Source organism: Acartia tonsa, chromosome 13 (assembly GCF_053477335.1).
Source record: "Acartia tonsa isolate MP-2025a chromosome 13, ASM5347733v1, whole genome shotgun sequence".
NCBI classification, from domain to species: domain Eukaryota; kingdom Metazoa; phylum Arthropoda; class Copepoda; order Calanoida; family Acartiidae; genus Acartia; species Acartia tonsa.
In genome coordinates, this window is record NC_137272.1 from 12539623 (window position 1) to 12566313 (window position 26691).

A 26691-nucleotide genomic window follows, 5' to 3' on the forward strand; every position below is an offset into this window, starting at 1 on the left:
GTCTTTTGATTTATTTTTTACTATTATTATTTAATGTATAAGTTTTATTAGATAAATTTTATTGATCATAAATGCTTTCATTGTGATTTTATTAAACTATTTACAGCTCTGTATGATATTTAAGATTTAGTTCTTTCATTTTATTGGTTGTAAGTAGACAAAAATAATTCAATTGAGAAAATATCTTTATTTAGAAAAATTTCAACAGTAATCACCATGCAAAGTTTGAAATCGTATAGGACAGTTCTAACATGCCTGAATTAATGAAAAAGCTATCCGTTCCAGACGGATGAACGGACGTGCGGACAGATGGACGGACGTACGGACTGACCCTAATTATTGAAAAAAGCTTCGCTTTTAAAGATAAACAATTGATTATCAGACTTTTTTGCATTATAAAATTATGGTTGAAAGAAGTTGGTCATCTCCCACAACCCCCCCCCCCCCTTCCTTCCCCTCCTTGTGGGATAAAGCTAATAGCATTAAAAAAAGGCATCAGATTACAGAGAATAAACAATGTTGTCAGTCAAATACAAAAGTTCTTTAGTTAGATAAATTATTTAGTTATTTACAAAGGATTATGATAACAAAAGTAAGTCAAATTTATATTTTATATCAGGGATTGGCAGGTGTCTAATTCGACAGGTCTGTTAACTGCAGATGCGGAATTATGTGAATTTATGTGCGCAGCTGTTAATTGTTATTTTTATAACTGCTGTTTTTTGGCTGCGACGACTGTTAAATTTTTGAGACTGAAAATGGAAGAGTATACTATAGTTGATTAGTTTTGTTACAAAATAGTTATTACTCGCATCTTATTTTAAACAGTTTTCCGCGGATATAAAATGTAAAATTATAATATTGAAACCAGTCTTTTAGCCCCTAGATGCCAGGCACGGAATAAAATAACTGATTATAATCTAATCATTGTATCTTTTAATTTTTGTAGAAAACTGGATATAATACGATGCTAGACATAATTTTTCGTATGGATGAGAACCGGTTTTAGTTCACCGGATATTAATCGGTTTCGAATGAATGCGACAAAATATTTTCCTCCACTAATAAATTATTTAGTTGTTGCTTAGTTTTTGATATTTTTAGATATAACTTGAATTTTTTTGTAAGATTGAAAAATTTGTGTAAGAAGACTAGATTAAATGTTATTTTTTATCATTTAAGTTTGGTCTTTTTAAATAATTCAATTGAGGCCTCTGAGAGCTTAACTGCTAGTTATTATATATTTTGTTTAGAGATTACAAACCTGTTTTATATTTGTTTGGCTGTTATTACATATAGCAAACGCAGAAAAACCTTTTAGTTGGTATCTAGACAGGAAATTATACAATTAGGAAAAGACTATTTTCAAACAGCGTAAACTACCTCCAAAAAATGACCAATAAGAGGCCAGTATAAATTTTACAGTTGGTCAATTACAATTTACACTGGCCTATCAATGGTACTTTGTAATGTATGACGTTATTTTTTGGCGGCAATTTACGCTGTTTCATATGTGTAAGAAAAATAATAAAATTATTAAAAATAACCCCCTCTAGTGGTGAGATTTTCAACTAATTATTTAACGATTCAAATGATTTCAAACTTATTGACTTTGTCTTTGGAGTAAGAGGATGGGTTATGTAAGAAAAAAGTTTACTTTTGGGTTGTACTTTTCTCATATTTAAAAAATCTTGTATTTAGCCTACAGGTTCAGGTGCTGCAGGCCCCCAGGTTGTCTCTGTACAGGTAAAAATGAAAAAAAAAATTTTTTGAAGAGTTAGAAGTTAAATTATAAAACAAAATATGCATCCTTTTGAATGTTATTAACATATTTGAAGATAAAAGATGCATATTTTGTTTTATAAGTTGACTTCTAACTCTTCAAAAAAAAAATTTTTTAATTTTTACCTGTCCAGAGACAACCTGGGGGCCTGCAGCACCTGAACCTGGAGGCCAAATACAAAATTTTTTAAATATAAGAAAAATACACCCCAAAAGTAAACTTTTTTCTTCAATAACCTATCCTCTCACTCCAAAGACAAAGCTAAAGACAAAACCATTTTTTCTATAACTTCTTTCCTTCAAGCCAAAAATGTGTGCAAGTATCAATATAGAGTTGATATAGTTTATGGAAAAAAGAACCTAATGATAAACCTTTTTAAACCTAAACAAGTATAGAAAATACATAATTGTATAAAGAACAATTAAATAACACAGACAATTGGAACAAAAAGCAGATAAAGCTGTACCTAATTGGGGGCCAGCACATGGGGGATCAAATATAGGAGGACCAGAAGTTTGGAAATCAAACAGTGGACCACATGAGGGACCAGAATGGGAATCTCATATTTTGGGGGGATGGAGAGCAAGAATTAACAGGTTATCCTTATGATAAAGTAACAGGATCTCTAAGTATCTGTCTGTACCAAAGGATCTGGCTGAACCAATATGGCATTAATGATTTTAAAGCTACAGAGAAACTAATCCTTATATAAAAGTAATAGGATCTATGTCTGTCTGTGTGTACCAAAGAATCCCACTAACCGCTGAACCGGTATGGTTCTCCTGTACTATGTAGCTTCTCATAGGTCCTGGTCCCACATGGTGAAATGTTCCAACTTACTTAAAAACTTTTCAACCTTTTTCTCACATTTTTCAACGTAGCTCCTAAACTACAAATAGCGCAAAAATGGTACTAATATTCCCAAAAACTAGTGTTTATGAAGATTCTAACGGTATGCATAACATTTTTCTACTATTAACACAAGCCGCACAATTTGAATTTTAAAAATGTGCGGATTTTTTGCACAACCTTTAAATCCATAAATCTTCAAAAATAAAGCCTTTGGAAAAACGGGATTAAAGGCATAATTTGTTGAAATAATCATTTTTGAATATTTTAAGCATAAATGTTCTAGAACAGATTTTCCAAATACAAAGTGTCCCTCGTAAACTGTTTTTTTTGAAACGCTTATTACTCCCTTAATATTTGAGCTATCTTAGTAAAATAAAAAGTATTTGGCAGCATACTACTGACCATTTTATTGGGTAATGATGAAAAATCCACAAAATAAACAGGAAAAAATCTACGAGGTATTGCATAAGAGGTTCATTTTATTGAATTTAGACTAACCCACAAGAAAATATTTGCTTTGTGAAGTTTAAGATTAGTTAGGGTCCAAACGGCTGGTCGCTTAGACTTTTTAAGCACAAAAATTGAACAGGCTTGACATGGCATACCAGAAATTCTCAATATTCAAGATTCTGAAGTGTAATTTAAGTGAAAAATATGTAAAAATAGGCATAATATTAGTCTTTTTTTGTTAATTTTTCATGTGAGCTCGCTTCAAATGCACGCAAGAGCCTGAAATATACCAGATTTTTTAATTAGACTACAATGCCAGTTCTTATAATGTCTGGAGTAAGTCTTTTTGATCCAACGTTTGACCACCAGCTGCTTTTAAATTTAACGAAGGCATATTATTCTTGTGGATTAGTCTTTTATTCACTATAATCAGCCTGTTATGTACTATCTTGTAGATTTTTTTCTGTTATTTTTGCGGATTTTTCATCACTATATCATTAAATGGTCAGTAGTAGGCTGCCAAATACTTTTTAGTTTACTAAGATAGCTCAAATATTAAGGGAGTAATAAGCGTTTCAAAAAAAACAGTTTACGAGGGACACTCTGTTTATAAAGCATTTTATATAATTGTTGTATTTATTATAAACAATTAAGTCTTTATTTTAAAAAAAGACATTTCTCTTGAAACACCCTGTATAAGTTTTGCTCAATATTTCTAAACTAATACTTTTATTTTGTAGAGATCCATATGAGAAGATATACAATAGAAGGCAAATTTCATTTGACAATCATAACCTAGGTAGAATTGTTAGGATGATTAATGATTATGCTAAAAAAATCCATTTTGCTGGGATATACAAATACTTCATGTATAGCAGCTATATAATTTGCAGGGAGTAAGGGAGGGTACAATGGGCAATTAATTGAATTTAAGAGTTTTTGCTGAAAGGCCATGAAATCCAGACATATCCAGAAAATTTAAAGAAAATAGTAAAGGGTATGTTAATAAAATTTAGAAAACTATAAAATAAGAAAAAAGTTCTAAGAAAAAAAGCATCTATTTGAAAATTAGACTACCAGTACATCAGGCTGGAATAACCATTCTGTAATTGATTACTAGAAAAATTGTCCTGGAACTCGTTCACCCCATATTTCTTAATTTTAAAATGCCACTATACACAAGAATTAAATTTAAGGGTTCTTAGATTGTTTATTACAACAAATATCACAATAAAGTTTTTATCTATGAAATGATATTTTTTGGAGAAAAATTTTTTTTAAACCAGCAATCGCATAACAAATTTTTCAAAACTATTTTCAAAACTAACTCATTGAGATAGCGGCAATGATGCACTTGTACCCAAAGTCAGTCAGAACCTGCTAAATTCTTGCACATTCCCTTTAAGCCAGTACCCAAAGCCTGAGACGTCTAAAAATTGAATATTCGATCCATTGTCTTTACAAATCTTTCCTTGTTTAAACTATTAATGGCTAGAAATAAAGCAATGCCTTTTTATAAATTTATGTAATAGGCATTTAAAAAGGTGTTTTCTGAGATAGGTGTTTATTGAGATGGGCGTTTTTAGAGTTGACCCGCCTCTACGCTCTTAGGAGTCTCGCTTAAGTTAATAGGAAATGGAGTGAGGGGGTCAAAGACGATTGTCCACTTTAAATTTTAGTTTAAATGAAACCGTAAAGGATGGCTATTTTCCTAGGCGATTTTACCTTTGAGGGTGTATGTACCCTCCCACAAAATAGCAATAAACCTTCCTTGAACTTATGGGAAACCTGCACCGTAAAGGAGAACCATATCAGTCAGATCAATTTCAACAGACAGATATACATCCTGTTTTATTATTATATAAGGATTGCAGTTTTTTTTCGAAACAAAAAATCATTCATCCTCTTTTCTCTAAGGACACAGTAATCCAATTGGTTGGGTTGCCTCTAGAAACAGATATCAAGGGTATATATTTACATTGATTTGATAAAACATATTTAGATAATACAATTAATGTTTATAGCATTATAAAAAAAGATTTCAATACATAAAATTTTATAGTATTATTCACTATTCGAGATTTTTTATCTTATCTATAATACAAAGTAGAACGATGTCTGTCTGTCCGTCTGTCTGTCTGTCTGTCCCTTAAGATCTCGGTAACCACTTAACCGATCGGATTCTACTCTTCAGGGTATATACCTATTGGTCCTGTGGTGGTTTTAAGCTATTTTCTTGGGGGGGTGGGACACCCCCAACCCCCAAAAAACAAAAAATCCCCCCCCATTTTTTTTTTTTTTTTGCTTAAGATTTCCTTGGTCCTTTAACGAATTTCGCCTTAATTTTTTTTATCACCTCTTGGGGCAAAGCCCCTAGAGGCTAGGGGCGAAGCCGCTAGTTAAATATAAAAAGTAGTGAGGTTTTTTTGTCTGAAGCTTAAGATTTTAATAATTTCTAAGCCAATTAAATTCTCCACTTTAGGGAAGCTTCACATATGTTTTTCGATGGTTTTAGGCTATATTATTTTTAGATTTATGTCTTGGGGATGGTTTTAGACTATATTTCAGCCCACTTCCTGTCGTTTGAAAACAGAGCCCCTACATGCTGGGAGAAAAGTCGCTAGTTTTAATAATTTACAAATTGGTTATTAAATGTAAATATATCCTGAAGAAGCGTTCCTTTACATGAAACTGATCATTCAATGAGATTTAATCCACCAATTAAAACAACTAAACCATTGAAACTTGCTGATCCACATGTTACTGTAAGTGTAAAAATGGAATTTGATCCCTCAGAAGATGTTAATGTTAAAATGGGTTTTGATTATGAAGATACAAAGGTTACATCATAGGTTGTTTGTCATTTCATATCTTACAGATTGGTAAAGATTTTGGCTATTTTGTCAGAACTAAATAAGCATGATATTTATGCCTAAGTTTAATCAAAATTGTAAGTAAATTTGTTGCGAAACTGCTTTAATACATGATACTGTTTAAGTACAAAACTCACATTTTTTAGGAATAGTTATAAAGATGTTTCGCTTATAAAATTGTACCTTGTTGTAATAGGAATCAGTATACCAAAAATCAGATGAATCAGATAATTTTAACATTAAAAAATTTGTTGTCCAAGAAGTAAAAAATAAGAATGTTTTAAATGGAATTAAGGACTTTCTGGTAATGATAGTAGAATTGCTGCGCTTTCTAAGTCGTACTTACTGTTATAGGAATCATCATGCAAAGTTTGAAATCAATAAGACAATAATAACCTGTCCAAATTAATGGAAAGAGCTAACCATTACGGACGGACGGACCGACCCTAATCATAGATATGCTTTGCTTATAACTCATAAAATAAAGTAAAAATTTTTACTTAAAAAATCTAAACTAAAAAAATAGGTTCCCCCTCCTCAAGTGCCTCTAGAGGCCTCTAGGGGCGTAGCCGCTAGTATTAAAATAAAACAACCTAGATAATATAACAAAGAGCCCAGTTGATCAGCAGAACCAGCAGCAAGTAAGAAACAGAGCATTTGGAATTGATCATGGAAAACCTTATAATTTCTCCTCTTTGGACCAGGAAGTGCTTCAACAAATAGATCCAGGTGAATTTACACACTTGGAAGTTCCTGGGTATTTTTTAAAGAACAGGTTTCCTATGTCACTACTGTTATTTTCCAATAAAACTTAAACTGTTTTTAACCTATTTTTAAAAGGCATATCAAAAATATACTCTGACACCTGTAGAATCATACTGCAGAGCTAAAATATGAATAGGCCTCTAAATAACTTGAGAAATAGATCGAGAAAGTTTCGTGGTTTTTTTGGCTCTGTAGTATGATTCTACAGGTGTCAAAGTAAACTTTTGATATTACTTTTAAAAATAGGTTAAAAACAGTTTTTGAGACAAAAATCCAGAAATTAGTGCAAAATTTAAATCACTTAAAAATAATACTTAGTTCAAGAGTTGGATGTAGTACCTAACAATTTTTAAAAGCAAAGCTTTTCTATGATTAGGGTTGGTCTGTCCGTCCTTTAGTCCATCAGTTCGTAACGCTATGGGAGAAATGTGATTTTCTCGGCTCCTATTCAAGATAGACAGTTTCGTCAAGATTTGTCTATCAATTGCGGTGCTAGATCGATTCCTAGATTTTAAAGGTTTCGTGATTTCCCTATTTCATAAAGTTTAATGTTTGTTGTATTTTACTTCTATACAGGGTCAGTATACAACCTAAACAATATTCTTGAGGTGGAGCTTTTGGTGGTCTGCCCATTAAAGCATTTTGCAGTTTTTTTTAACAGGCCACACTTATTTATCCCTCCTTAACAATTTTAAGTTCAGCTGTGTATTCGTTATACACAATTTAATCAGAATGTATTTAGGATTAGTGTTGACCTATTATTTTTATCATAAATATTTTATTTTACTTCTCAATGACAACTATTTTTCTTTCTGAGACTTACTGAAGTTTATTTTTTTTATTGTTGTATAAATGGGATATATTTTGAGTAGAGATTGTGTTGAATTAGTTTTGACTTAATTTAAATGTACACTTTTTTATGTTAAACGACATTTTTTCTTTCCCTTTTTTTTACTTCTGCTTTACAATTAACTTACACTTTTTATAAGAGAATATATTGGATTAGTCTTCATACAATATTGTTATAATAACTCTTATAATTCAGATGTAAACTTTTTATGTATATAATTAAGACAAATAAAGAATCAAATAATAATAATAATAGTAAATTTTTTTCCTAATATTCATTCATAATTTTTTGGATTCGCTACTTATGGATGTTGTAATCCTTGTTATTTAATGTTTTAGATGATGAATTCTTGAAATGGGTTGGACATGGTAGCGAACAACCTAATCCCCCAGTACAACCTCCTGTACAACCACCAGTTCAACCTCCAGTCCAGCCTCCAGTCCAACCTCCAGTCCAGCCACCCTTTCAACCTCCTGTACAGCCACCTTTTCAACCTCCTGTACGTCCGCCTGTCCCACCACCATTTCAACCTCCAGTCCAACCTCCATTTCCACCCTCTCCACCAGATGATCAAGGCAAGTTATGTTTCAACTTTGATATAAATATTTAGTTATTTTTACTCAGGGGTAGCCAGTCTAACCAACAATTCTTCAAAAAAAATCACGAAACCTTAAGGGGTATCTGGTGATATAGTTTGTTTTTGTCATGTAAGTGAAGAGGGGTGGAAAAGAAGAGGAGGAAAAGGGGAAGGGGGTTATGGGGAAATTTTCCTTTAGAGTTGTTTGTCAAAATATCATTCCCTTGTACCTGATTTTTACTACAAATGTTTTTTTGGTTCCCTAGGGCTTTTGTACATAAATTTAATTGTAAATATGTACAGATCTCAACTTGTGATTCTAGAGTTAAAAATATTTTTTTAAATTTTCTGATAACAGCTGATTTCTTTAAAATTGAGCAAATATAACTTAATCGTTAGTGATTAACCTTAACATTGATGACATCCTGTCCCAAATTAACTTTGGTCCACCACCACAGCCCCCAAAAAGACAACAATTTGGCATGTCAAACTTTCGTAAGCCTACCAGACAAGAATGGATGACGGGTCAAATTTCTCAAGATTGGCAGAATTGGCTTATTTAGATTGTATATTAATATCTAGATGATATATTTGATCAATTTACTAAGGAACAAGGATGACAACATCCATAAAAGCGAAGCACTGAAACGGTAGGACAAACGGACATTAACACTTATATAGTGTCAGAACTGAATAATCAGAATATAAATGTATAAGAGTCGAAGCAAAATCGTAAGTAAATTTGTTGAAAAACTGCTTGATACAGGATAATGTTTATGGACATACTTACATTGTTAGGACTTGATTATAGATTTGCTTCGCTTATAACATTATACTTTGTTGTCCCAGGATTCAACATACCAAAAATCAGATCAATCGGATGATTAGATCACCTAAAAATTTTTTGTTAAAAAAGTAAAAAAAACAACATGTTTAAAATGGACGTACGGACATTCTTGTAATGATTATAGAGTTGCTACGCTTTCTAAATCGTACCTATCTACTAAAGAAATCACTATGCAAAGTTTGAAATCTATAGGACAATTCTAACATGCCTAAATTAACGAAAAAAGCTATCCGTCGGTGACGGACGGACTCTAATTATAGAAAAGCTTCGCTTTTAAAAATAAATGTACTGTAAACTCCTTATACTTACAATAACTATTTATATAATGTTTAAATAAATAAACTTGTTATTATTAACTTGATAAAATATAATAATATTTTAGTTCTAACTTTACAGGACGATTAAAAATATTTATCTTTTATTAGTCCACCATGTGTTCTTTAATATCTCTAAAATTTTGGTAAGTCCAAGGCTTTCAGAAAAGCTCATGTTTCGTATCAAATTTTAAAACTATTTTCTGAAATCTAAAATGGTGGAATTGGTGGCTTCGGCTGTGGCTGAGTGACGAGTGTGGCTACGGCTTAGAGTGGCAGGTTATTTATCCAAACCGCGAGAATAAATGCGAATTCTAAAAAGTCTAGTTGCTGATGGTGGCTGCAGTGGTTTAGACTGAGGCTTCTTGGTTGGCTTATGCAACTAAGGCTGCTAAACACTGCATTTTTTTTCCACAGTTCTATTTTTGAAGACACAAGGTGTCCCAAATTAAACTGCGTCTTTCGTTTTTTGATACAGCCATAAGATAAGGAATAAGAAAAATCTTAATTTGTAGGTCTTTTTTACGTAAACAATAATAACGCCTTTCATAAGTTATTTTTAAGTATAGGAATATTTTGATTTCTATGTATATTGAATATCCTAAATTTTGTGTTTATTTTTGAGTGAAAAAACTTACTATATGTTCAAAAAAAACCTTTTATAAGGTTTCAAAGATATGCATTTTGCACAAATTTTTGGTTGCCCTGTATATTTAATGTTTCAGGTAAACAAACAGTTTCAGAAAAGCCTAATCCAGGTTTTTATTTTTTTTGCATTTTTATTTTAATATATAAGATTTTATATCTACTTTGTCCTAAAAACTTCCTACAAACATTATTTCTTTTTAATTTAACTCATTTGTACACCCTGTACTTTATTTTGCTTTTTTTCAGTACCTCCACTATCCCATCGAGGTAATATTTTTTTAAAGATTTGTTAACATTTAATTTTCTGTTGAGACAACATCCATATTTTATTATCCATTGTGCACTGCGGTAGGGGGAGAAAGTCACTCAAAAATCAGACATGTGACGTCATAAAAATAAGGGAGATGAGCGGAGAAGTTGGAAAGAAAACCCCTTAAAAAGAGATGGACAATTCCTCCTTTTTTTATGACGTCACGTGGCTGATTTTTGAGTGACTTTCTCCATCTTCTGCACTGCGTCATATGTCTCATTTTTAAGAATTATACTTGATAAAAAACTACTTTCTAGAGTTTCTTGACTGGCTAAAAACTTGAAGGCTAACCCATTAAAACTGTTGGCATTATACCGATATGCAGTTTCAAGGGTTTATGTCGACTATATCGCTTTAATAAAAAGTGGTCGTAGCTGACATAACATCGACAATGCTTATGTTGACATAAAAGCGACACAACTTTTTGACAGGGTAAATAGTATCCTTCAGCTGTCATAGGGATCCCTTAAGCGTGCTCAAACTGGTTCCATGACAAACTTAGGAGTCCCAAACGTCGAAGTGGACAAACGCAAGAGTGTTAAAATATTAATTTAATTAAGTATTTCTAAACAGGTTAGGTTAGGTTAAGATATGAATATAGAAATAAGCCCCCCGGAGGGGTTAGGCATTTAAAAACCTCTAAGATAGTTTTAAATAGGTTAGGCTAGGTTAAGTTTCCACTCCTGCGTTTGTCCACTCCGACGTTTGTCCTAAAACTATTTATTTTAGATAAAAAATATGAAAAATCCTCCAATCCATTTCTGTCTGGCCTCAACCATTTGATTAAAGAAGGAACCAAGTTTGTGCAAAATATAGATAATCAAAAATATTGGGACAATGTTTTTGGATTTAGACTTTGATAATCAGGGATCTATTCATTCGAAATCGGTGGATTAGAATCGGTTCTCATCCATACGTAAAAATTATGTCAAGCATCGTATTATAATCAGTTTTCTACGAATATAAAAATGTACAATGATAAGATTAAAATCAGTTTTAGCCCGTGCCTTTGTCATCTCGGGCCGGGGCTAAAAAACTATTTTTAATCTTCTCGAGGCTAAAAAAATGGTTTTAATCTTATAATTGTACACTTTATATGCGCGGAAAGCTGTTTATATATAGTACGATGCGAGAAATATCTATTATTTTGAAAAATTTTATTTTTGGTATTTTAGTAAGGTCTTTTCCAGTATGGCTTGGAAACCAGTTCATAACCGCTGGATAAGAACTGGTTCTGAGGCATACTGAACAATCATGTATCGTATCGAATTATGTACAATTTTCCACGAATACTAAAATAAAAATCATAATATTAATACTCGTTTTGTTAGTCCAGGTCTTTGGCCCCTGGGGTCCAACTAAACTCGGTAATCTTATATTTTTTCATTTTACTATCCGCGTAAATCTGTCTATAATACGATGCGATAAATATTTAATCAAGCACATCAATCTAAAAACTAAACTAAACAGATTCAAAACATAACATTTTGTTCTTAATGGTTTTCCGCCAATAAATCTGCACTTTTTACTTATTTCTTGATTCTTTATATGTATAAAAAAGTAAAAATTATCTCGTACTATTATTAAATAAATCATACCTAATGAAATATGATATACTATATAAATAAATAAATATTTTCTTATTTTCATGTATTTTTAATAATCATGACATTTATCCTTCTTAATTTGTAAAGAAACAAGAAAGATAACATCCATAAAAGCAAAGCTCTGAAATTGAAGGACAAACGAACATTAACACTTGTATAGTGTCAGAACTGAATAATCAGAATATAAATGTACAATGTATATTGTATAATGTGTATAAGAGTCGAAGCAAAATTGTAAGTAAATTTAAATTACCCTGTTATTAAAAATCCATATTTAAAAATTAAAAATTTGAAAAGAAACCAAGCAACATACCCTATCTTTGATCAACTCAGAATCTATGATTAATTAGGTATTAGATTTTGATGAAATATAAAAACTCCATCCATAAAGCCAAAATCATCCTTATATAAAAGTAACAGGATGTCTTTGAGTTTCTCTGCCTGTACCGAAGGATCTCCCTAACCGCTGAACCGATAGTATCTTCTTATAGGTCCTGGAAGGTTTACAGCTAATTTGTGCGAGGGTACCACCACTTTCCGAGGAGAAATCACCAAACAATAAAATGATGACTTTTCTTTCTTTCTAAAACTAAAATTGAACATGGGGGAGGGGCATTGACTGCCATCGCCTCAAGCCCACAAAAAGTCAAATTTTTTTTGGTGGGGGGGTAGGGTTCTTTTGTAAAAGATTTACATCACCCCCCACAACAAAATTTACCCCAGAAATTTTCAGGGGGTGAAATATTATTTGGGGGGTAAAAATACTAAAGCGCACTTTTAATGATGGGTCTAAAACTTGAAGTTTTGCAAAATTTCCTAACGGCGCGGCGAAAATGCGCTGCATAAATTTCTATGTATTTTTTGCCCCCAATACTTCAAGATTGAGCTCCCAATGAACAACATAGGGTAGCAAGCATTTGAACAGTAATGTAAGTAGTAAGTTTGGTGATTTATAGTAGGGAAGCTTTTCTATAGTTTTTTTCTTTTGGTTTTACTGTTTTACTATGGTGGATATAAGTTTTTCTCTGATACTATTCAAGATAGGAGTATAAAGCTTTTTTGACACTCCTCCTATCCATGAGCATTTTTTCTAACATACTTTATTCATTAGTTATGATTAATTATCTTAGTTAAAGAGCCTCGCTCGTTATTGTATTTGCATTCTTGCTGAAATAACGTATACTTTTATATGGTTTTCAGAAAAAAGTACATAAAATTAGCACCAAATGCTAGTCATAAAATTTATCAAATTTGATGGTTCTAGGAATGATTAGTCATGATACGTTTATGTATTATCAAAAGTACTACTTTTACTCATAAAATGTAACGTAACTGGCCTCTAGGGGTTTTGCCCCAAGAGGTTATTTTTATAAAAAAAATTAAGTACCTCTGGTGCTGCAACCACAAAATTTTAAATTAACTGCCTAAAAAAATTGAGGGGAATTTTTTTTTTTTTTTTGGGGGGGGGGTGTCACACACCCCTAAAAAATAGCTTAACACCACCACAGGACCAGTAGATATATTCCCTGAAGAGTAGAATCCAATCGGTTCAGTGGTTACCGAGATCTTGAGGGACAGACAGACGGACAGACATCTAGCTACTCTATCTATAATACAAAGTAGAACGATGTCTGTCTGTCCGTCTGACCGTCTGTCCGTCTGACCGTCTGTCCGTCTGTCTGTCTGTCCCTTAAGATCTCGGTAACCACTGAACCGATCGGATTCTACTCTTCAGGGTATCTACCTATTGGTCCTGTGGTGGTTTTAAGCTATTTTCTTGGGGGGTGGGACACCCCCAACCCCCCCAAAAACCAAAAAATGCCCCCCCCATTTTTTTTTTTTTTTTTTTTTTTTTTTGAAGGAGATTTCCATGGTCCTTTACGATTTTCGCCATAATTTTTTTTATCACCTCTTGGGGCAAAGCCCCTAGAGGCTAGGGGCGAAGCCGCTAGTATTATAGATAGAAAGTAGAAATGTGTCATTTAAAACCTAACAACGGCTAGCCTGATCTTTTTACAATTTTATGCTAGGGGGTGTGTAACTACCCTAAGAGTCATGGATACAAAAAAAAATCCTCCAACTAAATTTTTGAGCGAGGAATCCACGTGATATTTTCCTTTTACAAATGTTTATATGTTGAAGGTTTAGTGAAAAACATCGGACAACCCTATATAGCATTAACGAAAAACAGATAGAAGAACATACAAACATACACAAAAACAAAAAAATAACGTAACTCTAAAAATAACTCTATTTATGAATGAAGCGAGCTATAATAAAAATATTTTAAAATTATTATTTATAAATCTGGGCAAGTGATCAAATTTCAAAACAAAAACAAAAATTGATTTTAGTTAAATGTTCAAGTTGAAACTGTTAACAAATCAATTATAAATGATTTTAGTAAGTTTACTTGGATCTACTGCAGTTCACGGTAAAATATTGCTGGTAACGAATATTGCTAAAAATCTATGAATTTAAAAGGCTGCTAGCTGCCAAACGGCTGAACGTACACATCATGCTTGAACACTGTTTTAAGCGGCATAAGAAGGCCTACAAATAATCTGGAATAGCCATAGATTAATAATGCATAATTATCTCGCAGTGCAGAGAAATGCGCGAAAAAAGCCTATTTTACGCACTTTTTCTTCAGTGAAGCTTTCCCTGTGCATCATTGGATCTTGGCTATTCCAGATTATTTGTTGGCCTTCTTATACCGCTTAAAATGGTGTGCGGGTATGATATGTACGTTCAGCCGTTTGGCAGCTAGCAGCCTTTAAAATTCATAGATTTTCAGCAATATTCGTTACCAGCAATATTTTACCATGAACTGCAGTAGATCCGTTTACTTTATGCGAGGATACAACAACATTCATAAAAGCAACCATTGTGCTTAATTGTCCTAGGAATCATTCTTTAATAATGTAAATGATTACTATATTTCAGACACTAATTATAGAGTTACTCCACTTTCTAGAAGATAATACCTTATTGTTACAGATAGCCGCGTGCAAAATCTGAGCTATCCGTTATAGATGTATGGACACACCTTAAATTTAAGAAAGCTTTTTTATATGCATCGCATTACAGAGATAGAATATGACTGGCAGCCACGCGTGAGTCACGACTAACCCTCAAATTTAAACCCATTTGGATGCTTTGGAGACAGCGTAAAGTGCCACCAAAAAATGACGTCATATAATAGAATTGACCAATGAAAAGCTGTAATTTACCAATGCAATGGTAAAATTTATACTGGCATCTCATTGGTCATTTTTATCGTATGACGTCACTTTACGCTGTCTCATGCTTTGAAAACTTTTTTGAAAAGAGGTATTGCCATATTTTGGTAAGGTTTAGAATTCCAGCTGATTTTGAAAATTGTAAAAGGTACATTTTCCTAAGGCTTACAGGCGGCAGACACGCGGTTGTCAAGCCCTAAAAAATAACAGAAAAAGAAAATTTATTCTCTAAAAACTTTAGGTAATAGTTTAGAATAAAAGTATTCCATGACAGGAAGAACTCCACTCCCCGAAAATTTTTAGGGAGGTATATCTCCCCCACAGGCTTGCCTAACTTCTGTTTTGATATATAGCTAATCCTAATTTTCTTCAGGCTTATTTTCTGATATATGGATTGATGATTATGAACACAGCAAAAGTTTTAGCTGGAGCTCGTCAAGCATTTGCTTGGGATAAATTTAATCATAAAAAATCTTATGATTTTAAATCTTTAGACGGGAATTTATCAGGTAAAATAGTAATATAGTGTATGTATTAGGATATATAAGTTGGAAGGAATTTTAATGTTAGAGGGAGATTTGAAATCTGCATCAAACTTTTTTTTTATAAAATTCGTTTTTCTTTGTATAATTCTTTATCTAAAAGCGGAAATACAATTTAAGTTTATAAATTTTGACCATTAGGATAGGTGGATTGGAAACTACCTGCGCTCTAATTGGTTAAATGATGTGCGACACTTAAGCTTCTCCAATCAGAGCGTAGATAATTTTCAATCCACCAATCACAGATGTCAAAAATAATTAACTTAAATTGTATTTCCGCTTTTAGATAAAGAATTATACAAAAAACGAATTTTATAAAAAAAAAATCCTTAAAATTTGATGCAGATTTCAAATCTCCCTCTAACATTAAAATTCTTTCCAACTTATATATCTTAGTATGTATATCAATTAAACATTTTAAAATGTTTAGGGCTATAAAAGTAACAATTTGTGTCTGTCTATTTATCTGTGTGTACCGAAGGACCTTTCTAACCGCTGAACCTTCATTAAGCTTCTCACAGCTCAGGCCCTAGGGAGATTTAAAACTATTTAGAGAGGGTACCACCACTCCCCCCTCAAAAAAAAAGTAATTGCCTCTAATAAAAGATCCCCAAACTTTTCTTTTCTTTTATAAACTAAAATTGAATTTAATGGGGTAGACTTTCCTCTCCCTTAAAGTGATCCAAGGGGCCTCTAGGGGCAGAACCGTTAGTTTATGTTATAAAAGCCTAAGAGATGGCAACTTCTATTTAAGCTAAGCTGAATATATTATACAAAAAATACAAATGTACATAAACAGTGCTTTAAATCAGAAAAATTGAATCAAATTCGAAGCCATACTGGAAATTTTATTCCTATTTTAGATGATGATTCAAAGTTTTTCAAATGGTCCCACTTTGAACAAGAACAAACCACAACAAAGCCACAACCCTCTAGCTACAGGGATAGATAGATAGTAGCATTTTTGAAAATACATAGTTTTGAGACAGCGTAAAGTGCCTCCAAAAATGACGTCATAAAATAAAATTGACCAATGAGAGGCCAGTATAAATTTTACCCATGCATTGGTCAATTACAGTGTATACTGGCCTCTCATTTCTCAATTCTATTGTATGACGTCATGTTTTTGAGGCACATTACGCTGTCCCCATAGTTTTGTGAAAATACCAAATGTGTAAAAGAGATTGTAGCTCGTGGGAGGGAGGTATGTAGACAGCTAACAAATTAAGGGGGTGTTAAAACCCTTTAGACCCACAACCATTGAGGATTGTGAACATGTACACTTTTCAATACAAAATCTTTAACCTGGATCGTAAAATTTTTGTGTGCGCTTTAAGCATTGATCACAAAATTAGGAAGTTTTCCTCATGGAAAAAAATTGATTAAATGTCAGAGAGGGTAAGGTTGGGTAAGGAAGGGTAAATTGGGTTAGAAACTATTGCTTATCACCGCAAAAAGAAAACAAGTTTTCTCCCCAACCCCTATTGTAAATTTATTTCAATGATAAAATGGAAGGGTTTCTTTGCTCACTGGGCACTTCTAGAGAAGGAATACGTTATTCTGAGCATAATCTGTGAAGACGAAGAAAGACATGAATGACGTTTTAAAAATGAGGGATGAGAATCGAGGAGGAGTGGGAAAGAAAACCCCTAAAAAAGAAATGGATAATCCCTCGTTTTTATGACGTAAGATGCTGATTTTTTAGGGACTTTCTTCGTCTTCATAATCCGTCATAACTATTATGTTTCACAGAAATGCAGAATCCTCTATCTTTACACTATATGCAAACTTTCAGTGGCTACAACGCAAGGAAAACTTATTTTTCATTGCCGGGAAACAGCTATGGCGCCGCTAGAAGCAGATATGGAACGGCTGGAGGCAGATTTGGAGCAGCTAGAAGGAACTATCATGGACTTCCAAGAAAATATAGAAAATATTGGATCTACTGCAGTTCATGGTAAAATATTGCTGGTAACGAATGCTTCCTGGTTCCTGGCAATATTACAAGATTTCTGGATCCAGCAGCACGCATATTCCCCTAAATCCTAGGTTCCTGTTAGCTGGCAATCTGCAAATTTTCCAGGTTACCAGCAATGAGAGAAGATTACTGGCTTACAGGAGTTTTTACCCCATACCCCTTATCACATTTTCTTAGGGGGTAAACAGCAATGATTAATTAGGGTATGTTGCTTCAATTATTTTATTAATAAAGGTGGGGGAAGGATATAGGAGAGTTGGATCTTTACCTATACATTTAACTGTTTCTATCTTCATATCCAATTTCGCGCCAAAATTTGGGCGCGCCTTTTTATTTCATAATACATTGAAAAGTGGGGGAGATACATTCGTAATTTTCATCGTATTAATAAATTATTTTTTTTCTAAGTGAGGCTCTGTAATCAAACAGTAAAACCAACGAACTTGAACGCCTATAGAATGCCAAAACTTAATACTAGCCCCTATAACCTAAACTAACCTAATTATAAAAAAAGTGCCTCGGCCAGGGAGGGGGGATCAATATTGAAAAAAAAATTCTATGAGGATAACGCCAACAATTCTAGCCTAAATCAACAAAAAGAGTGACGTAACTGTGAAGTACAGACCATGAAACCATGTAAGTAATTAGATTATGGCGGGAGATTTTTATTTCAAATTATTCTATTCCCTCCCTTATTTAGACCTTCTAATTTAAATCAATAAACCTTTACACACATATGATTTAATTCGCGCCAAAATTGCGTATAAACTTTACGGAAAAGAACACTTTCGCGCCAAAATTTGAATGGCATTTTTATTTCGTCTTATAAAATACGGGGTTTTGATTGGTGGGTATTCGAGTTAAGATAATGTAACCTCTTGACAAAAAAGCTAATTGGTTACCCATTTTTAAATTCAATATCTGATACTTTTGGCGGGTGTTTTAAATTCAAATTATCTTCCCTCCCTTTTTATGCTTTGTAAACTCAAGCAAGCAAGGTTGACAATATAGCAATATTTGTTTTTTTCTCAATTAAGATCTCACTAACCACTGATTCGATGGATTTCAAAATAGAAGCTTCACAAGGTCTCATGATGGTTTTAGGCTATTTTCTGCCCCCTTTCTATCAATTTTAAACGGAGCCTCTTGATGCTAGGGTCGCAACTGCTATAATCTATAATACAAAGTAGAACGATATCTGTCTGTTTGTTTGTAGCGAAGGATCTCGCTAACCGCTGAACCGATCGGGTTCTCCTTCACAGGGTAGCTTCTCATAGGTCCCGGTAAGGTTTATAACTATTTTCTTGGGGGGGGTGAGAGACCCCCAACCCCCCCAAAAATAAAAAATACCACCCACCCCCCAATTTTTTTTAAAAATTTTTCTTTTAAATCTAAAATACGATTATTTGGTTTGATTAAACCTCTTGGGGCAAAGCCCCTAGAGGCTAGGGGCGAAGTCTACAATATAAAGTAGCAAAGAATTATAATTTAAAGTAAAATATTTAGGAAAAGTAAATTACAATTACATAATGAGTTTCATACTAATTTATAAGTAACAGGGTGTCCGCTTTTGTGTGTGTTTGACTGTCTTTGTACACAGATTGTGGATGATACCCTCAAATAAACCAAAATAGTTAAAATCCTTCCCAGGATCTATTAACCTTAAAGTTTTTCCTGACTACTTTTATATTGTTACTTTACTATGTCTAGCATCGAATTATATCCAGCTTTCTACGAATATTAAAATGTACAATCATAAGATTAAAACCATTTTTTTTAGCCGGTGCCTTTGGCACCTTGGGGCTAAAATAACTGGTTTAAATCTCATAATTGTACATTCTATATCTGCGGAAAGCCGTTTATAATACGATGCGGGAAATAACTATTATGATATTTGTCTCAGTCCCCCCCTCTCTAATTCATTATAGCCACTTTTGAGTTGTGTGAATCTTATCAACCTCTAATTGTGGGGTAAGTGTAATAAAAAGGGAAATGCGAATTAAAAAGGGAAATATTGCTTTTTAACAGGAATATTTCAAACATGGCAGTGGCCAGGAATATGCATAAATTGCTGGCAACCAGGAGAGTTAAACATTGGTGGCTCCAGAAATGTTTCTTGTTATGCTAGATCCAGGAATCTTCTAACATTGCCAGGAAACAGGAAGCATTCGTTACCAGCACTATTTTACCATGAACTGCAGTAGATCCAAAATATTATTAGACTAGCAACAATTATTATACGTATTTTTTTCAATAAAAGTGTCTGTCGAGCCACCCCCCTCCCTACTTTTTTTTGTAAAAAGCATTGAAAATAAAAGAGGGGGGGGGTGTTGACTAATGCCTAAGTGCTTCGGAAGCCAAAATCCTGAGGGGCCTATAAGTGTCCTCTTCATATATATAGCTTGATTACGACAAGCCTACAATGATGACCCCTCCCTTTTCTTCATTGATGTTTATTTTATGTTGCAATAACATTTTATTGGCTTTATAAGCCACAGTTTGTTTTGTTATTAATATTTATTGATTAAATATATATATTTATTATTATCATTTGTTTTTTCTGATATATTAATATATGTATAACTATGTAGTTGCTTCGCCTCTAACCTTTAGGGTAGGGAGGGGCAAGTCAGGAAAATAGCCAAAAGCCACCCAACTCATTCATCAAGCTTGTCTGAAAGGTACAACCAATCTTGAACAGCAATTTCTGAGATCTTTGTTTTCAGACAATAAAATTTATATTATAAGACTACTAAGAGCCTCCGCCCCTGGCTTCAGGGGCTTCGCCCCAACAGTGGGTAGAAGAAAGCAACAATTTAAACACAATGTGTAGCATACTCAAAAATCGCAATAAAACAAGGATAACAGCATCCAAGAAAGTGAAGCTATCAATCCTAAAATTACTTAATACAAAAAGCAGTTACTAGGTGCCTCTAGGGGGCACGAGTGGGGTTCAGGAAAATTGTCTAAAGCAATACAATTATGAAGTTTCATTGAAAAGTATATATAACTCATTCGCACTAGCAATTTCCGAGATCTTAAGCCCCAGACAAACAACACTTATTATTATATATTATAGAACTAGAGGCTTTGCCCCTAAGAGGTTTTATAAACCTCATTTTTTTGCAGGGGTGGTGGGGGGGTGTTTTTCATTTTTTGTGGGGTTTGGGGTCTCCACCCCCTAAGAAAATATCTCAAAACCATCACAGAACCAGTAGGTATATTCCCTGAAGAGTAGAGCCCAATCGGTTAAGTGGTTACTGAGATCTTAAGCTTCAGACAGACAGACAGATATTGTTCTACTTTGTATTATATATTGCTATGCAATTTTAAAGGACAGGTAAAAATAACAATAATAGAATTAAATTCAAGAATTAAAAAAAGAAAGTTACCCCACCCCTCGTGCCTCCCCCTAAATTCCGATAATGGAACAAATAATGCCATTTCTCGCCGTCGGGCGTCATGTTGAACGGGTGACGCAAATTTCAGATTCCAGGTTTCGCGATTTGAGAAAAAATTTTCTTTATATCATAGCGAATTAATATTTTCTTGCAAGCATAGCTTTTATCTAATAGAAAAAAATAGTAAATCAAATAGCGAAAACTGAGTTCTAAAATTGTCGCATGACGGCGTGCGAACGCGAGAAATGGCATTATTTGGTCCACTATCCTAAATTCCTTAATAAAACATTTGCTCCACCCCTATTAAAAACCCATTTTCCACGCAAGAAGGAAGAGGGAAATAGTATATAAATTAATCTACTTCTCATTCTTTCCAATATCAATTTTAATGCAACAAAAATCTCAAGGAATATGAAAATGAACGATAAATCTACTTACGACCCTAATGACAAAAGACAAAATTACCCCTTCTATAGATTAAACTTTGGACTATCAACTAAAAGCACAATTAGTTAAAACTTTTAAAAGTACCCAAAGTTTTTAAGCTAAAAAAGCGTAATTATAAAACTTCGGGTAAAAGTGTAATTATCAGTCAAATTTCCCCTATCTCCATGTAAAATGCACATATAAATAGAAATTAATGGAGAATGTAATTTATCAGCATTGTCCTATCCCTAGAAACCTAATTTAACACCTAACCTAATTTCTACCTTTCTCCCATCACTTTTTAAAAGCGAAGCTTTTCTATAATTAGGAGCGGTCCGTCCGTCCGCACGTCCTTAACGGATAGCTTTCTCCGTTAATTTAGGCATGTTAGAATTGTCCTATCAATTTCAAACTTTGCATGGTGATTCCTGTAGTAGTTAGGTACGATTTAGAAAGCGTAGCAACTCTATAATCGTTACCAGAATGTCCGTACGTCCATTTTAAACATGTTGATTTTTTTACTTTTTTAATAACAATTTTTTTTTATGATAAAATCATCCGATTGATCTGATTTTTTGATTACTGATTCCTATTACAATAAGGTACAATATTATGAGCGAAGCATCTCTATAATCAAGTATTAAAAATGTCAGTATGTCCTTAAACAGAATACTGTATTTAAGAAGTTTTGCAACAAATTTACGTATAATTTTGTCAAACCTTATATTTTCATATTTTGTATATTCAGTTAGTTCTGACACTCAACAAAAGTAAATGTTCGTCGGTCATATCGTTTCAGTGCTTCGCTTTTATGGATGTTGTCATCCTTGTTTAACTTAGACTTTTTTTCCATAACACATAAAAAGTTCATTACAAATTGGTTTGAATTTTATATGTCACCACCAATCTTTAAATCTATATGTAAAGGTAACAGGGTGCCTATCTGTGTATGATTGTACCAAAGGATCTCGCTAACCGCTGAACCAATAAGGTTCTCCTTTACAATGAAACTTCCAGGGAAGGTTTATAGTTCTATATTAGGGGAGTTTACCTTCACCATCCAAAGAGAAATCGCCTTCGGTAAAAAATATTTCCCCTCCCCAAAATAAAAATGAAAAGCTGAGGTTGGCCCCCTTCCCTTAAGTGCTCCTAGAGACTTCTAGGGACGTAGCAGCTCAGCTTATACCAACAATGAAATTAATTCGGGAAAAAATCACGAAACCCATGCATGTTTTTCAGCTGTCGTTGGGGGGCAACACATCGTAAAATTGACAACCTCTCCATTTGCCCCCCAAATATTATTTTAGATTTATTTCGCTTATTGGTTATACCTTATACCTGGTAGCAGCTAATTAAAGATATATGAATCGTCCTCTAATTCTAATTCAAAACTTTTGTTGTTTAATAATTTTTCTCGTATTCATTCGAATCCGGTGGATAGGAACCGGTTCTCATCCATACGAAAAAACTATGTCTAGCATCGTATTATATCCAGTTTTCTACGAATATAGAAATGTACAATCACAAGATTAAAACTAGTTTTTTTAGCCGGTGCCTTCGGCACCACGGGGCTAAAAAAAAACTAGTTTTAATCTTATAATTGTACATTCTATATCCGCGGAAAGCCGTTTATAATACGATACGAGAAATAACTATTCTCAATTTATTTAAGGTAATAATTTATCAACTAAGGGATATATTTCGTATTTTATAATATCTTTCTAAGCTACGGACGTACGGACAACAAATTAAGAAATTGAGTAGCTGCGTTACTATGAAAAAGGTAAACCTTGTATACACTGACACTATAGTACTCTCTGTGCGTGTGTGTGTCTGTCGTCTGTGGTAAGTGTGTGTTTGTGTGTGTCTGTGGTGTGTGTGTGTGTGTGTAAATGATTGAGTTTTCAGTTTAGTAAGTGACGGACCAAAGTCTGTAACGGTTGTTCAGAGAAATCCATTTTTTGTGATTTTTTTTAAAATAGTGATATGTGAGTTTTTCTTGTAGAAAATGTGCTGTGTATAACATTATCCTTTTATTTTGACTATTTAAATTCCTATAATATATTGATGAAGTGTTTAAATTTTTAAAAGTCTTTTATAATATAAAAAAAGGTATTTTGTTGGTTAAATCTTAGAGCTTTTTTAAATAAAAATTCTTATTAATTTTTTAATAACAAATTTTATGCCTGCCTTTTTTCCGCTAGTTAAAAATGATGGTTTAAAGGTACAAAGCAAAATAGTTAACGGAATTTTTAAAAATTTTATTTGTAATTTAAAACTTTAAAACCAAAAGTTACATTAACCCTTTTTTCTACAATATCAATGTTAGATAATATATCAGAAGAAAAAAATTGTCACAAACTTTTCTGCCAATCAAAACTAGTATATATCTTTTTTCACAATTTATGCCTTATTTTTTCTGCCTTTTCTGGAAAAATTTTAGTCAAAATTATTTTTCTTAAAGTGCACTATCTCTATATCTATTTGTGATAAGCAATTTAAGTTATAATCTATTAATTTTAACCCCTCTGGGTTTAAAGTTACAGTTTTGATATAATTATTAGTTTAAAACAATATGTAAAGTGCTTTATCGGATAAAATATGAAAAATAGTTATAGATAAGTGAATTTCAGAGTTATTTAAAGTGATTTTTAAATTAAAACAAAGTTCAGCAAAAATGGTAAGTTTTGTTTTTTCCATAGTTAATAAAGATATTTTGTAAATTAATTTAATTTGGTAATTTTTTCCAGTTTTATGTAAATTTTATAATCAGACAATTAATTTTTTACTTCAAGCATGATTGCACGACCTTTGTCTGAAAGTCTGAAAGTGTATGGTAATGAAATGCGCCTATTTTAAACCAGGGCATTCCCTCCAACTATTTATGTCGTGCATCTGACATAGCAGCAGCAGGAACAATTTTTGAATATTTTATTTATGATGTAGCCGAGAATTATTCGAACCTTCTTCTAAGAGAAATATTTAGTGATTTGTCTTGGGACAGACATATAAACAGAATCCGTTGGTTTAATCCATGTTTCATTTTGGTTCTTTGTTACTTTACTGTTTTATGCGTTTTTTATCTAAAAAGCAATGTTATATTTTAAGCCCCTTTAATTTTGTTACTATAAAATTTCAGGTAAAAAGATTGAAATTTATCTCACATTTAAGTTTGTGAATAAAAAACCCAGAAGATTTAAATTCTAATTACATTGCCTTTTTTTTAGTAAAAGCAAAGCATTTCTGTATATGGTTTAAACTTTGCATAATTTTTTATGTTCAACTTTAATTTATAATTTGTTATTTTTTGCTTTTTAGATATTGTCATTCTTGATTTTTTCTGTTATTTCTACATGCACAGGAAGAAAATTTTAATATTATATTATATTACTAGCGGTTTCGCACCTAGAGGACTCTAGGGGCACTTGAGGAGGGGGAAATTTAATCCCAAAGTCTATTTTTTTTCAATTTAGATTTTTTCAATATTTTTTTTTTTTGGGGGGGGGGGGTTCTAGGGGCGATTTCTCTTGAGAGAATGGTGGTACCCTCCCCCTAAATAGTTATAAACCTTCCCGGGAGGGCTACCCTGTTAGAGAGAACCTGATCGATTTAGCGGTTAGCTAGATACTTCCTTACAAACAAACAGACAGACATATATCGTTCTACTTTGTATGATAGATATATATAATATTTTTTGAAGTATTAAGGAATCTTTATAATAGAGCTAAATTAGTTATTTATCGTATCATATTATAGACAGCTTAACGCAGATATCAAAATAAAAAATTATAAGTTTATTCAGTTTCGTTAGCCCCGAGGGGGCTGAAAATAGCTGAAAAGACTTGTTTAAAAAGAATAGCTTCGCTTACTAAAACTGTAACTGCCCTTGAATTAAAGGTATTAGTAGCGCAGCTACTCTATATTATTTTACACACGTCCGTCAGTTTTACGGGCAACAAAAGACCTTTAAAAAACTTATTTGTTTATGGTCGTGTAAAAAATTGTATTTAAATTAAATCAGCATTTAATTTATATTGACAATATTTCTGTTTCTTAATATTTCATAATCCTTTAATATAAAGCAATAAGTTTTTTTTCTGAAGCTCCAGATTTCAATAATTACTGAACTGATTGAGTTCTCTTTTTTTTAAAGCTTCAAAGCGTCCTGGTTTTGGTTTTAGGCTATTTTTTTAATTTAGGTATTGGTATGGTTCTAGGTTATATTTTTGTCCCCTTTTTACCTCTATATTTATAGAACCCCTAGATGCTGTGGCACACCCGCTAGTTTTATGTAAAAAGTGTTGATAGCTCTGCTTATGACATAATCATCCTTGTATAGTGATGAAGCATCATGGCGTTTAATAAAACATATGACAATGAAAACAGATTTATAGATTTAGGACAAAAAAAATAGAATTTTATCATAAATATCCAAAGTAGTAAGATTTTTTTGTCTGTAGCGAAGGATCTCGCTCGCTACAGACAAAAAACCGATGTGGTTCTCATTTACAATCAAGCTTCTTAGAAGTTCAGGAAAGGTTTTTAACTATTTTAGAGGTAGAATATCTCACACATTAATTGCCCTTAGAGGCTTCTAGGGGTGTAGCCGCTAGTATTCCTTAAAGTAGTAGATTATTATAAACAGACCGCCTGAAAGATCACTAATTTTTTGATTGCACGGTCTTTGTATTGAGGTTCTAAATGTAGATGTTGATAAATTTCCCCTAATCTTAATGTATTAAAAGGATTCAAAATGCAAGGACATGTATTTTTTAACTCTTATTTTATACATCTTAATTGGAACTGATGATCTATTTAATAGTGAAACAATTGTCTTCCATCAATAAAAAGTTAAAGAAATAACCTGTGTTTATATATATAATAATAATCTTTATGTATCGTCAGGATGGAAGGGGACAATGGGCTGTTTATATTACACTAGTCCTCAAAGTTTCTAATAACATTTTCTCTTTCGGACTTTGGGACTTTTTATGAATTTTGAATGGTTGATTCATTAGGTTGAGTGTCCAAACGTTTCTACCAACAATTAGGATCTACAGAAGAGGGGATTTTTTTGTATTTATCGGATATTGTCTTATCCCTTCAGATACCTGATGTCTCGTGCCAGATATGGCAGCAGAAAGTACTATTTTTTTGTCCTTTTGTTCTAAAATTAATCATGGTATTAACCTAAAATAAAGATAACCGGTCTCTAGGGGCGTATCT

The 26691-nt window shown here is 32.7% G+C and overlaps 3 protein-coding genes across 3 annotated transcripts in view; 2 read left to right on the forward strand and 1 right to left on the reverse strand.

Moving 5' to 3' along the window:
• The window catches only part of LOC145303826 (N-acetylgalactosamine kinase-like), a 213983-nt gene that overhangs the window by 15932 nt on the left and 171360 nt on the right, over positions 1–26691 (reverse strand). The gene's annotated exons all lie outside the window — the stretch shown is intronic.
• LOC145303830 (uncharacterized) lies at positions 2220–9353 on the forward strand. Its single transcript, XM_080145469.1, has 7 exons — positions 2220–2379; positions 3826–3884; positions 5003–5051; positions 5757–5925; positions 6570–6687; positions 7912–8148; positions 8550–9353. Exons 4-7 carry the CDS (start codon positions 5788–5790, stop codon positions 8711–8713), a joined length of 657 nt encoding a protein of 218 aa, XP_080001595.1. The 5' UTR covers positions 2220–2379; positions 3826–3884; positions 5003–5051; positions 5757–5787; the 3' UTR covers positions 8714–9353.
• LOC145303825 (beta-1,4-glucuronyltransferase 1-like) overlaps positions 23384–26691 on the forward strand; it is a 110263-nt gene continuing 106955 nt past the window's right edge. The window contains exon 1 of the mRNA XM_080145464.1: positions 23384–24145. Within this exon, the coding sequence (XP_080001590.1) occupies positions 24143–24145 (3 nt within the window). The 5' untranslated portion in view covers positions 23384–24142. The remainder of the gene's footprint in view (positions 24146–26691) is intronic.